Source organism: Vespa velutina, chromosome 7 (genome assembly GCF_912470025.1).
Source record: "Vespa velutina chromosome 7, iVesVel2.1, whole genome shotgun sequence".
Lineage (NCBI taxonomy): Eukaryota > Metazoa > Arthropoda > Insecta > Hymenoptera > Vespidae > Vespa > Vespa velutina.
Window position 1 is genome coordinate 601,555 of NC_062194.1, and position 14,721 is coordinate 616,275.

The 14,721-nt window shown below is 41.9% G+C and overlaps 1 protein-coding gene across 3 annotated transcripts in view; it reads left to right on the top strand.

Moving 5' to 3' along the window:
• Positions 1 to 14,721, top strand: part of LOC124950517 (dual specificity tyrosine-phosphorylation-regulated kinase mbk-2-like) — a 124,738-nt gene that overhangs the window by 31,367 nt on the left and 78,650 nt on the right. For all 3 annotated transcript variants that reach the window (XM_047497309.1, XM_047497307.1, XM_047497308.1), the window contains exon 2: positions 5,387 to 7,861. In XM_047497309.1, the coding sequence (XP_047353265.1) occupies positions 6,062 to 7,861 (1,800 nt within the window). In that variant the 5' untranslated portion in view covers positions 5,387 to 6,061. The remainder of the gene's footprint in view (positions 1 to 5,386; positions 7,862 to 14,721) is intronic.

A 14,721-nucleotide genomic window follows, 5' to 3' on the forward strand; every position in this document is an offset into this window, starting at 1 on the left:
ATTACGTTATTGCGCCTGTCCTCGTACACGAGCAGAGAGAGAGCAGTATTGAATGAGTATATTCGTACTTTGGCGAGAGAGAGAGAGAGAGAGAGAGAGAGAGAGAGAGAGAGAGAGAGAGAGAGAGAGAGAGAGATAGAGAGAGAGAGGGGGGGGGAAGGAAGAATACGCAGATCACGTCGCGATCGAAGATAAATGTCTATGTCTTCGGGGTGGGGGAATAAAAAACCAGAACCCCCTTAATTATTTTCCAAGATGGCTGACTGCGTGTCTCAGCGAGGACTCGTTTATATTGTTCGTCGATTAATATAACAGGAGATTAATCGCGATTGGATCTCGATTGAAAGGAAAATGTTCTTTTTAAAGTCGCTCGTAAATGACTTTTTTTTTAGTCTAGAATAAATAAAAGTAGAAACGATTTACGGTCACTGTGACTTTGATGCTCGAAAAATTTCAATTTATGGAAAAGGCATAAGATGCCTTTTAAGAACATTTCTAAGTAGCAGCCGTTATATTAATTAAACTCGTATATCTTGGGCGCGGTGGACCGGGAACGTAGCTGTTATGATTATGCAATTTCGAGATTAAAAGTACGAATACGTTAGAACACGGATAATTAGTTTTATATTTAGAAGGATAAACGTGTGCCATGTGACCCCATCGTCAGGACGTATCATGACGGACTCTTTCCCACAGTGCTATTATGGCATTGTTTCGTTGCTTACCCATCTCGACATTTTTGAAGCGGTCCGATATAATGAGCGGCACACATTTTCCACGATTCAATTCATCTATTATAAGTCTGTTGCCTAATTTTCAAGAGAACACGTCGGTATCTTACTACCGATTATATAATTAAAATCTTCTTCTCTCGTACAATATTAATTATAGCGATTCGAAGAGGAATACGATAATCGAATGCGAACTAATTCTAATGACTAGATAAAGGATAATTTACTAATTAACGACGATACAGAGTATATTTCGCTTATAAAGATAATTGATTAAAATTCTAATAATTGAAGATTCGTACGCTTATTAAAATGACTAATAATCGATTGAAGACGGAAAACTGATTTTGTACAAGCATTCGTCATGAAAATGAGACTCGAAAATGATAGGACTATCCCAGGAAAAGTTGTCCCTACGTATTATAGATTATTTCCAAAGATCGATCTTAAAAGCGCCATCCTCGTAAAGTTCTTCACCATAATCGTCTTACCACATTCTACTTGCGCGCTCTTCGTCCCTATAGTTTACCCGTTTCAACATGGCTCGTTCGTTCCGCTTTCCGTACTAGTTATCGTTATTGTTCCTAATTACCTCGGCATACCAAGAAGCGATTATCGTTCGGTCGGAAACTTTGAGCCTAAGCGTACCAATGCTCTTAGAGAATCTCGCATGGCCCAAGTCGCGTCTTTAATCCGTTGCTTTCTTCTTTTCTCTCGAAATTCTTATAATTGAGATTCGTCGTCCTATCGTATATAAGGAGCTTCGCTAACGATATTAAAGCTTTGATAAATTTATACGACACATTTTCTCATATCGAATAAAAAGGATGGAAATATGTTCGATGTGTTCCTCGTTCTCACGTCTAGTTGCGCGTCACGTTGAGCTTATAACGCATGTGTATCTCATAAGGGTGCCGAATAAAAAGTTTGTTACGAGACGTGATCGGCGTTGTTTCATTGCGTGATTGTAATCAGAGAATTCGGCTCGTTCTTTATGGTTCTTCGTCGTTGGTCGATAACACTGACTCACACGGTTTGTTCGCTTCCGCTTTTTCTTTATTTTCGTACGGGATATCGTTCGAAGCTTTCGCATGTTGCCTCTTCGAAAAACCAATAACTCAGATCTTTCTATATATTATATATTTAAATATTCCTCTTCCGTAGTTGAAACCTTTTAAATAATTAAAGCTCTCAACGAGTAGCAATAATCATTGCGAATAAAACAGAACGACTAGGTTATGAGACAGACGATTAATAATCGATGCCTCGTCGTATATCATCTATATAGATTTATCAAGTTTAGATTTAAACGAAGGATCGAAGTCGCTTTCTCGCATCGATCATCGATAATCTTTCTCGATTAAAACAATTTCTGCTCGAACGATTATCGCCTTATCTTTCGATCCTCTCCTACGATATCACGTAACAGCGTCGCCTTTCATAATTAATTAATCCACTAGGTAGGTAAGCTGACTTACGAAGAAAACGAATATAACGAGAAGGAAAAGGGGAAGAGCTTTCAAATTTCTTTCACAATAAATCTTAAGCAACGCGCGTAGGAACCGCGTCGTTTGTTGTTCCTCCGTGTTTATTACGTACTACCCTCCGTGCAATTAGTTACGGCCGAAGATTCCGTGCAATTACGTTAACCGGGTTGGCTCGAACTATCCAGAGCGCAAATGCTAGATTACGTTGGCATTCCTATACGCGGAGTGGAAGAGGAAAAAGAGGAGGAGGGGGAGGGACTGCGTTTTCGCTTATGTTAGTCGGTTGCTGGAAATCTCGTGCGCGCGCGCGCGCGCGCCTGTATGTATGTATATGTATGTGTAGGAACGAAACAATGCGAGGTGAGAGTTTGGCGAGTCGCGTATAAGGCGGTCGCGTCGATACATGCATATGCATGAACCTTCTTCCTCCTCCTGATATCCTTCTCTCTCCCTCTCATCGAAGTGCATCGACTGACTCGTTAAAATGAGTCAGGCTTTTTATTTCAAACGAGCCGATCCACCTCCTTGATTTTTTTATTCCGTTCGATAGGAACGAACTCGAATAGGTAGTACGATGCCGTGTCTAGAGAGTTCGTTCGAATCTCATTTGCTTCGCTACGAAGCAGGCTCGAAACGATCTCGGAAGAAACCTATTGGAATTGATTCGATCAAGAGGATTGCACTTTGTATCGCCTATATCGCCTAGCGGCGTATGAAATACCTAACGATATCTAATTGCTATCTTTACGGACGGAATCGAAATACGTTTTGCTCCGAGATCCCTCCTGGTATCTCATTACACATCATTATTGTTGCAACAGACGATAGATTTCGCAATAACGCAGTGAACTTTTATTCGCACGAACGGCCTTGCCTTTTGCATTAACAGAGCGACACGGGCAAAAGTTGTTGCTGCGTGTGGGTGTCACTCACTTTTCCCGCCTTGAAAAACCCTTTCACTGTGTTCCATTGGTAAGACGCGTAATAGACGCGCGGGAGACAAACGTAAACTCCGAGAAATCTTGCGAGTCGTGCGACCGGTCTCGTAACTTTAACGTAACGATAGAAAACCGACGAGCCTCTAGCATTGTCCTTGTAAATCGGAAAGAATGCGGGAGATTCACGACCGAAGGAAAGAGTAAAAAAGGAAAGGGGAAAGGAAGGAGACGTTGCGTCGATCTTAGAAACTTGTAAAGCCCCCACCTTTAACTACCCTACATTCCGGCAAGAACGAAGGATTTTCTAATCGCCACGTGCCAACGAACGAACGAACGAACGAACGTTTCAATTTCTTCGATCGAAGAAGAGACCCATTGAAATCTTTTAGGTGAGTCATCTTTCGTTTTATCTCGGCTGTAGACGATTAACAATTGATCGTGTTTCATGACAGATTTGGTAACGTTTAACGATCGTTTTAACGAGCTCTGTTGCAATACGTTTTTCCCTTTAAAAAAACAACGAGAGATATGTTAACAACAACATGACTTACGAGTATATCGACGAGCCTTAATTAATTAATTAATTAATTAATTAACGGAGGAAAGTTTCAAGTAACACTCGAGATGCACTGCGCGCCGGTCTCTCTATGAGCTACAGGACAACGAGTGCCAATGTACGAGTTTATTGAGAGATAAGAAAGAAGAGAGAGGGAGAGAGAGAGAAAGAGAGCTCGCGTGCTTCGACGAAGCTTGAAAATTTCTTTCCACGAATACGTCGAGGATCTTCGAAGAAATGACCTGCATGGGAAGTCCCATTAGGAATGTTAATTACGTTAATTACGGTCCAGACTCGGTTAATTAGGAAATAATTATGTCCATTTATTAATATCTCAACAGTCACGAAGCAGCAATGACTATTAAACTTTGTCCTGTATATGTGTAACACACTTATACGCCTCCGTATATATCTATAATAGTTTTGACGACAGCGTATATTTCTTAAAAATGATGTATTATCGACTCTGTCACTCCTTATCCTTATACCACGATTCCTGAGCTTCTTTTTAATATATACTCATTCGTTGGTCCTAAGTTTGAAGCATGACGATACCGTTTTGCTCTAATTTAACGCTAAGTTTTCATTTTCTCGCGAGTCATCGTAAACAAGCAGCAATATCAACGGTAGTGGCAGCAACAACAACGGCAGCAACAGCAACACCAGCAGTAGCAGCATTCCTATCCGATCTTTAATTCCACTTCCATTTCCTGCTCGAGAATTTTTCCAAAAGAGCTCGCATTTAACGTGTAGTTTAGATCCCGTAAATTTTCCGCTTCCTTTTGCATTTTGCCAGAGAATCCGCTTAAAATCATCCTTCGTTAGAACGATTTTGAGTGCGAAATTAATCGGAGATGAGAGAGAGAGAGAGAGAGAGAGAGAGAGCGAGCGAGAGAAGATTATGCAATCTCTCTTTCTCACCGTCCTCCTTTCTCTCTCTCTCTCTCTCTCTCTTTCTTTTTCTTTATTTTACACGTTAGAAACAGATTGAATTTTTCTTATCAGAGCTCTCGCGTCAGTAGACATCTGGAAGCGCGGTCTTTGGCTTTGACCACAGAACGTCCTTCATTCTTCACCGATCTCTAACGCGTATCGCCTCATGCTCTTCCATCATCATATCCATCTCCATCTACCTTTGCTTCCCTCTCGCTGCGGAGAACCGCGGAAATCGTATTATCATCGTCTCTCGTGGCACTCACGTGAGAACAGAATTCAAATGGACGATCAAGCCTATATACATCGTATCCCGGAGTGCTATCACCCCAAACCCCCCTCATTCGATGATTTTATATATATATATATATATACATATATATATATATATATGTGTGGGGGAATAGGGTGGTTGAAAAAAAGATTTAAGGGTTTCGAAATCACGTGGTACTAAATAAACAAAAAATAAATAAAAAAATATGAAAATAGGACGTTTTTTTATTCAATTTGGAGTTACTGTCACGTCTTTCAAAACTCTTAACTTTTATTTTCGCACCCTCCATTCGTAGCCCCTACCCTCCCTTCGTAGTAGTCTCCCCCCTGCTTTTACATGCCGCTCGGTAAGCTTCGCCTATCTTTCTTTATTTTTATTTTTTTTGTTTTTGTTTTTCTTAGTCACATTTTCTTTTCCATTTTTTAAGTTGCCGTCTGTCCCTACCCTGTTCCTACTTTCTGTTCCAGATTTCGTACGACCCGACGTCGTACGTAAGAAACAGGAAGAACGCGTTCGCCATCGAGGATGACGTAGCCCGAGGGTTACTTATCGACGAGTCAGACGTCGAGGATGCACGTGAGAATAGTATCAAGAGCGGACGAAGAGAAGGAAAAAGGAAGGAAGAGAAAGACATCAGGTCGTTCTATTGAAGAAACTGCATTTGCTCGGTTCTTCTCGTCGTGGTTGTCGTTGGATATTTTCAACGAGGCAACGACCGATAAAGACACTGCCAGGGTAACGAACAGCACCAGTCGTGCCCACCTGAGTCGTCCGTTAAGTTGCATCCGTCGTCATAACTTTGCGTCTTTCGTTCTTCTTTTCATTTTTCCTCCCATTCTGTAGACATCGGAAACGGTTACGGACTCTAGACTTTCCCTGCACTTGTTTCTCTTTCTTCTCTTTTTGCACAGAATCTTTTCTCTCTCTCTCTCTCTCTCTCTCTCTCTCTCTCTCTCTCTCTCTCTCTCTCTCTCTCTCTCTCTCTCTCTGTCTGTCACTCTCTATCAATCTATCTATCTCTTTCTCTTTCTCTTTCTCTTTCTCTTTCTTTCTCTTTCCGTTTTACCGGCTTCTACTCTCGCGTACGCGTTGGAAGATCAAAGAGCTAAGAAGAAGAAGAAGAAGAAGAGAAAAGAGGAAAGATGTTAGGCGTGAGTCAGCCGAGCAATCCGCCCTCGAGCTTGCGTCACTCCGCAAGCTTCTCCTGTCTGCAAAGGAGCACCGTCGGCGAGGGCCATCGTGCTAGAACCTCGACATTGTTGCAACAGCCGAGCCTGCAGCTTACTAACGGCCACCATCATCATCACCATCACCACCATTCGCAGCATCATCATCATCAGTACTCGTCCGGGCAGAGCGGCTCGTCGCTTCAACAGTCGAGTAACAACGCTCAGCAGCAACAACAGCAACAGCAACAGCAACAGCAGCAGCAGCAGCAGCAGCAGCAGCATCAGCAACAACAACGAGGGGTCGAGGCCGATGCGATTCAAGAGAGCAACGATTACGGTTTCGTAAGGATCAGGCCTCGTTTGCGAAGTACCAACGCTACGATCTATCACGAGGAGGAGGTGGCAGCGGCTAAGAGCGCTTTTAGAGATCGAGACGCGTCAGCTTTCAGCGATCGCGAGTGCGAGTCCTCGAGCTTTCGCGAATTATTGAAGACGAAGGATCGAGAGCAATCGCCAAAGAGCGGAGGCTCCTCGAAGAATCAGAATCCGTTGAAGGGTGCCCTGATATTGTTCACGTCCACCTCATCTTGGTGGAAAGCGAGACAGCGAGAGGAACAGCTGAACGGCGTTGGTGGGTCCTCGAGTTCGGTTACCACCTCGATTTTGCCTTCGTCCGAGCGAAAGTGGTCGAGCACCTCGATGGCGTCACCCTCGAACGAGAGAAAGTGGCCGCCCTCGATGACGTCGCCCACGATGGGTGAACGGAAGTGGTCCGTCGGTAACAATGCCTCGTTGACGTCACCGAGCAACGAGAGGAAGTGGACCAGGTCCTCGGTCTCTTCTAGCTCGACGAATGTTCTCGCTGCCAGCACCGGAGGACAATCTCAGCCGCAACAACAGGATAGGAAATGGCGCTCCCTAGGTGCCCTTCTTAGAGCTCCCACAGTTGGCGGAGGAAGTGGTACTTCCTCGCACGCGAGCGCTTCGCTTCAGAATTCATTTTCTCACAACATGAGCGTCTCGATGATCGAGAGCACCACGGCCGAGCGTTCTAGAGAGGAGCCACGTGGCTCGGCTTGCAAATCCTCTTCTACGAGATACCAACAGCCGAGCTCGTACTCGGCTCGTGTATCCCGAGTCACCAGAGATATATACAGAGAGAACGGCGAGTTCTCGCAGGCTGCCAGGACCAAGGTCAGTCGTAGATTGTATCAGGAACCACCTATCGAGGCTGCCGGCAATGCGACGTCTACCGATCGAGAGATCATCGAGGATACCGGGAGACACTCGCTCGCGAGACACCATCAGTTCAAGGACGAGTGCAGAGCTAGAACGAATCGCGAGAGCTTTTGTAGAATCGATCAGACTACCGAAACTCGTACTACTGGAACCGGCACGACGACTACCTCGTCCTCGACCACCAGATCGAGCAGGGCTCAGAGTTTCTATCTCCTGGATGATTTTTTGAAGCCGCAACCTCAGCAGAACAAGTGCATGTTGAATCTTTACTTATCCTCCCCGTATTCGAAGTCGGTCGAAACGAAGAGAGTATCGCAAGGAAACGTTACCACGAACATAACACCTCCGAGACGTCACAATTCGAGTTCGGATAGTCTCGAAGTTGCTACCAGTCCTTTGCCGCCTCCTGTACCGCCGCCGCCGCCACAGCTAAGTGCTAGAGAAAGAGAGAGAGGTGAAAATTTCAAGGAGAAGGAGGTGTGTCCATGCAACATGTGCTGGGCTTCGTTGCAGCAGAGATCGTTCGCGGAAGAGGTAAGTCCTTCGTTCGCGAAGGAAGGTCGTTCGCTTATGAGACTCTTCTTCTTCTTCTTCTTCTTCTACTTCTACTACTACTACTACTACTTCTACTACTACTACTACTTTCTTCAGGATTTCTCACGAAATAAACATATATATATATATAGAAAGCGATCGAAGCGGAAAGTTTCAAGAGTTTGCCTTAATCGTTGTGGCTTCCGTTGATCACGAATGGATTCAGAGAAAAAACGACGTCGTCGGTCTTGGCTCGTGACCGATAATGGAACAATGAGTCGTAACTACGATGGAGACTCGCGAGCCCGGCCTATAAATCTGTTATTCTTTCGAACCAAAGAAAACGCGCGAGGAACGTTATTACGAGCGACCTATTCGCTTTCTTACGGAATAAATAGCTAGGTGGAACTTTAAATCCCTTTGGTAGAAAGAACAGAGAAAGATGACGATAGAGAAGAAGGTTTCGTCGATCGTGTAATATCGTTTGGTAACGGGAGATCGACTCTCTCGTTATCGACTTCTTGACCCCTTCGGTAAGAAACGCCTGAGCTTTTCTCCTACCACGAACGGAAAAGGATTCCTTCAGGACTTTTCCATTCTACGAATTCGAAAAATACTCGTCTCCAGTTTCCTATCGTAACCGTCTACACGATTAACGCGATATTTTCTCCATTTCGATGGATCTAAAAATTTGAATAATCTTTTCATTAAGTTTTATCAAAAGGATCCACGATCAAAATTCCAAACAAATCTTTATTGGCGGCATCTCGAAATATTACAAATCCTCGACATTTTATCAACCTGTTTATCGCCAAAAGTTTCATTATTTTATCAAAATTCTCTCTCTCCCTCTCTATTTCTGTAATTAATCAACATTTTCTTAACTTATTTCTTTATAAATCTAAACAGCAGACTCCGAGCAGATAGTTAAATAAATAGAATCGAACTATGATGGACGGGTAAATATACCGTAGGATTAACGTCGTCTAACGCAGAGTTAAAATACAAACATTGATCGCGGTGCAAAATTTATATGTGATCATAGATGTGGTTTGGGAATTGTACTTTTGACGTGTAGTTGAAGAAAGAGGAGAGAGAGAGAGAGAGAGAATATCGAGACGTAGGTGACATTAAACAGTGGCCGAGGTTCGACCGCGTCTCGTTTAATTACTGCTCGTTAGGTATATAATGCGCGGTCGGATAAAAAGCCGGTATTACGAGGTTGCAAAGTTGTAATTAGTTATCGGCTATCGAACCGATGCTCCGTTACTGCCGGTTCTCTCGAATCGAAACAAGAGATGATCATCCAAGAGGAACAAGTAGGAAATAGAAGGTAGCTTCTTTCGATATCGTCTTAGAAATAATCGAACGTTCGGCATTAATTAAAATCTTTCGTAAGATAGATCTTTTAGAGATCTAGTCGTTCGGTTATCGATTCGGTAAAAATTCGAAGGATATAGATGGAGATAGAAATGGCTAGCATGTGCCATTGGGGACTTTGAACAATTTCTTAAAAGGCCAAAAATGAGAGAGAGAGAGGGAGAGGGAGAGACAGGGGGAAAGATTTTCCGATTGAATAGAGTCGTCGAAAAGAGGATGAGTCGTGCAAGGATCGGCTACGTTTTGGCTCCCTCGCTCCCACGCGACGTAGTCAGCTGAGACTTATGGTCGAAGATAAGTGGAAGCACGTGCTCGTGGAATATCCACTGTTTGAACTGCCTCATTTCTCTCTCTCTCTCTCTCCCCCCCTCTCTCTCCCTTTTTCTCTCTTTCTTTCTCTCTTTCTCCACCCTAGGGATAATGCATCGAACGAAGCCTGTTATTCTTAGGACGTCGGGGAGGAAACTGACTCTTGCCGTAGGAAGTCGTATTTCTATCCATCCAGTATCTTTGCTCTATTATTAGTAGTCACTGCCACGTAGGTAGACGGTTAAACTGGATTTCCGTTCGATTTTAAAGACTGCCGCATCGTCATGCCCGCCGGCGTTTCTATTTCTTTCCTTCTTTCCCGTTAAAGTATATCTCTCTTTTTTATCCTAAATTTTTTAACAAATCTCAAATACATACTGCCTGAGACTTATTTATCGTACGATCTTTTCAATAGAACTCAGGAATTTTATGTGCTAAGGGAATCCAAAATATTTCATCTCTGTGTGCTCTCAAAATTGATTTGAATCGACGATATTTCAATAGCATCCTCGCACGTGCTTTAGAAACAGCCTTCGTAGAGCGAATGAAACGATCGCAATGCCCCCCCCCCCCCCCTTTTATCGATGATAACTATCTTCTTACGTCTAATCTCATTAATTTTTCTTTTTTTTTTCTATCCTCTTTTTCTTCTCTTTCTTTTCGGAAAATAAAAGCGACCTAGGTGAGGGACGCGTGACCTACGCATCCGGTACCCCGAAGAAGCATTTTCACCGGGCCGTTGAAAGGCATGCAGATTACTACTAATTTGCCGTCTGCTACGGCAAATTACTGGTAATTTTTTCTTCGCCGTTAAGAGTGTGGCGTTAAATTTGTATGATTGCGAATGTGGCGAGAGGAGGAGAGAAAAAAAGCGAACGACGCCCCGTATACTTTAAACAGTATATCTTCTTTCTTTTTCTCTATCTATCTTTCTATCTATCTATCTTCCTCTCACCTTGATTACGGGTTCCACGGAAATACTTACAGTGTGATTAAGTTGCGCGTCGACGAGTCGCGATGAAAAACAAGAGTGAAAATTATAACGCGTATCTATCCTTTGGTTTTATTACAACAGAGGATAAGGTAGGTCGTTCTCGAAAGAAAAAAATCATTAATGATTGATCGTCGATCTCGATTATTCGACATATAAAGTCGATGCGATTTTAGAGATTTTTCCAACACAGATTTTTCGCAGTTTGCGTTCGAAAATTCTTCCCATAGGAGGAATAATAACGCGTTGGCTCTCGTGACGGCCGATAAAGTTGCAACCGAGCACCAATGAGAATTCCTATTCAATGACTTCGAGAATTGAGAGAGAGAGAGAGAGAGAGAGAGAGAGAGAGAGAGAGAGAGAGAGAGAGAGAGAGGGAGAGAGAGGGAGCTCGAATCGATTCCGCATCCCGTATTCGCTGCTTTCGAACGGTGCTGTATACACGTTGTGAGAGAAAATGAAAAAGAGAAAGAACACGGCACTTCAGGTCTAAGCGTATATCGGATCATAATATTCTCGTGTAGGAGTTATCCTTGCGTGAATTTCTTTACGCGCTTACGTCGCTCTACGTCTAGGCGCGCAAACGCGTATGACGTTCTGACAGAATGAATGGATTCTCCACGAATATAGATAGCAGTCTCGTTGAATTATTATTGAGAATGATATAGCATGGAATTTACGTACAACGACTAGGAAAAAAAAAAGATAACTTGAATTTTTGCCTAGATTTCTTTTTTTTTTTTTTTTTTTTTTTTTTTTATAGAACTTGTACAATTTTTCTTGGTATTTCAAATAATTTCAATGGTATATACCTATAGCGCTCCAACATACAACGTTTCTACAATTTCCAAAAATTTCCCTATGAATTCGTTTATCGCGTTTACGTAGATAAAAGGCAAAGCTCGAGTATCTTCTCTGACATTTTTCTTTGTTTCGATCTTATCCAACGTAATAAAGTTTATCGGACCTTCGTGATCTCACCTCGATTTTTCGTGCGATAATACTTAAAGACTCGTTAAAACGACGTCGATCCTTTAAAAGGCAGTCTGCGCTCAATCCAGGCTACGATCGTACTTAATAATCTTACAGAAAGCAAAGAGGCGTAGAAAGAAAATGGAAGTTGGAAAAATGGCGTCCGAAGGATTAAAAGACGAGTTTATCCTCGAGCCGTCTTTCGCCGCTAACCCACGGCAACCCATAATTAATCGGAGATAAGATCGAAGCTTCTCCATCTTTTTCATTTCTCTCTTCTTCTCTTTCTCTCTTTTGATGTTCTATGTAAATTCTATATTTGTTTGAGTCTTTCGGCGATCCTCTCGCGTCGATTATATGAGGTTATTGATCCAAAATGAATATCGGAAGAGGAAAAAGAAAAATAGATTTTGATCGTTTGCTCTTTTAAAGATCGACGTTACGTCTCTCTCCTCTCTCTCTCTCTCTCTCTCTCTCTCTCTCTCTCTCTCCCTTTTCGTCGTCATGCAAGAGAAGAGAGATTTCTGTCGAGCAAATATAAGTCACGAGCTGATCTTGAAGCGTCCTGTAGGGATAGGACGAGAAGGAGAGCGAGAGAGAGGGAGAGAGAGAGAAAGGAAGAGAAAGAGAGAGAGAGAGAGAGAGAGAAAGACAGGACCGTATAAGATGGAAGGCAAGAGATAGACCCCTGACGGGGATATCTCACTGTGAGATCTTCAAACCGGCCATGTCTGTCGGTGCGTCGAACCAGGGTGATTTATCATTATTGAAATACGGGCCATTTGAGCCATCGTTGCCCATTCTATGCCTTTTGCACGACAGTACGACGTTACCTTCGATTCCGAAGGGGAAGTCGCTCTTTTGTGTTCTTCTTCTTCTTCTTCTCCTCCTCCTCCTCCTCTTCTTCTTTTTCCTTCTACTTCTTTCTTTTATTCCATCTTTCTCTCTCTCTCTCTCTCTCTCTCTCTCTTTCACTCTCCTGCACCGTTTTCTTTGCGCCTGATTCCGTAAGAATCGGGCTCAGCGATCACGCTTCTACTTCTCCTTATTCTTTATTCTTCTTCTTCTTCTTCTTCTTCTTCTTCTTCTTCTTCTTCTTCTTCTCATTTTCATTCCCTCTTCACCCTCCTCTCTTTTCTCGCGAAGGATTATCAAACCTGCGTCGCTTTAAATCACTCGCTTTACGTGGCACGTTGCTCTCGGTCCAACTTTGGCCGATGCAAAGCCGCGTCTTGTTTTGGTTATAAAGCGAAATTCTTCTTCCTCTTCTTTTTTTTATTCTTCTCCTCCTCCTTCTTTCTTCGCCCTATCGTATTTTCTTATCCAATCGAAATTTATTTCATCTGTATATTTTATTTATTTATTTATTTGTTTTTTTTTTTTTTTTTTTTTTTTTTTAATTATTCCTTGGCATAACTTTGTTGCAGAGAAATAATTTATCGCGAGGATAAATTGATCGAAATATTCGAAAAAAGTTTAGAAAACGTAGGAATCGACTAGGTTTCAATATAAATTAGATTTAATCCGAGGCAGGTTCGTGAGAGACGGCTGAGGACGTAAACGAAACGCAGAACCCCTGTGTTTCCTACTCGGTGCATATAAACATATTTTTCTTTTACTTCGTTCTCACGAACACAAATTTCCTGCGTCAACGCGGACGGTGGTCGGAGCAGGCATTTTAGTACAAAACCGGCTCCATGAAGCACGTGGCATTATTTTATGATGAAGAAGATAAGGGACAGGCACGTTCCAACTTGATTTCACGTTGCTATCTACGTGGTCGAAGGATATCGAAAATTTACTTTTCGTCCTAAACAAACCAACCGTGGAAAGAAATATGGTTTGTTCATAAGAGCGTCCTGCACATTCGACAATTCTCTCTCGTATGTATACGTATAAATATATATATATATATATTTTTTTATTTTATTTATTTATTTATGATAAAATTTATTTCGTTTCCCGATTGAAATTATCCTCTACGTCGCGTATCAAGAAGAAAAACGATCTTTTCACTCGCGTTACGATTCCGAGACGTTATGTAAAGTTCTCTATGCAATTTGATCGGGAGACGACCCAAGGAGAGAATATTTTTTTAGGACCTGTTGAAATTGCGGTCGGTGCGTTAATCATCCGATAAACGAGATCTCCTGCAGCTCCTCTCGTCAAACCGCAAAACCAGTGTTTTCCTTGTTCCCAACATCGCTCCTTCGCAATGTGTTATGCGTATACGTGTATGACTCTGTGTGCTCGTGTTGAAAGAATAGAAGACAACACCTCTTTTTATTATTGGCTCAGCTCGCTCGTTCCCACAATTCGTAATGATGTTGCTTGCGACGGCTGTGAAAATGTCATTAACGAAACTGTTAATTACTCGTTGTTTCAAGAACCCACCCTATTTTTTCAAACCAGCTAATTTTAGATTAAGATCAGTTTGGTATGGTAACGAGTCCACTTGGAAATCTTTCATAAATAAATTTTTATTACACTTTTGATACTTGTAATTAATATCGTTTTGACGTAACCAACTTTGAAACCAATTTTAATTTTTTCGTTATAAAAACATAAAAATTGTGCTCTCTTCGATGGTCCTCTTATTTCCTTTTATCTTTTTTTTTTTTTTTTTTTTTTGTTATTATTTTTGATTTTTCAAGGAAATTTAGAAAATTGAAAAACTCCAAATCCGTCATTTTATTTTTCGACCATCTAAATCGAATGCAACACGTGGTAAAAAAGCGATCTCGTCGACCATGACCGACTGTATTTTTGCGACCGTGGATGCAGCAGGTTTCTGTAATGTCACTTTCTTATCGACCACTAGGTTCCTACCTTGCCGATAGTACTATATAGTACCATGTAAAAGGCTTGAGATGACAGCACAAATTAATTTTTTCCATCGATAACAAGCATCGCTAATTCCTAAAGGGAATTTTATTGAAGCAACTCAATTTATTATATACAACATTTGACAAAAAGATTATTTATATGTACATTACATAGAAATAATTAACAATAATTCGACTCTTTTCTTTAAAAAGGAGAAACGTTTACCTTGTAGGGAACAATTTCGTTTCACGCTTTCTTCTTCTTCTTCTTCTTCTTCTTCTACTCGTTTCTCTTTGTCACGGAAAACGAATAGGAAGCTGTTTATGTCGTATACTCTGAAATGTTCTCTCTCTCTCTCTCTCTGTTGTGTAATTGTTAAAAT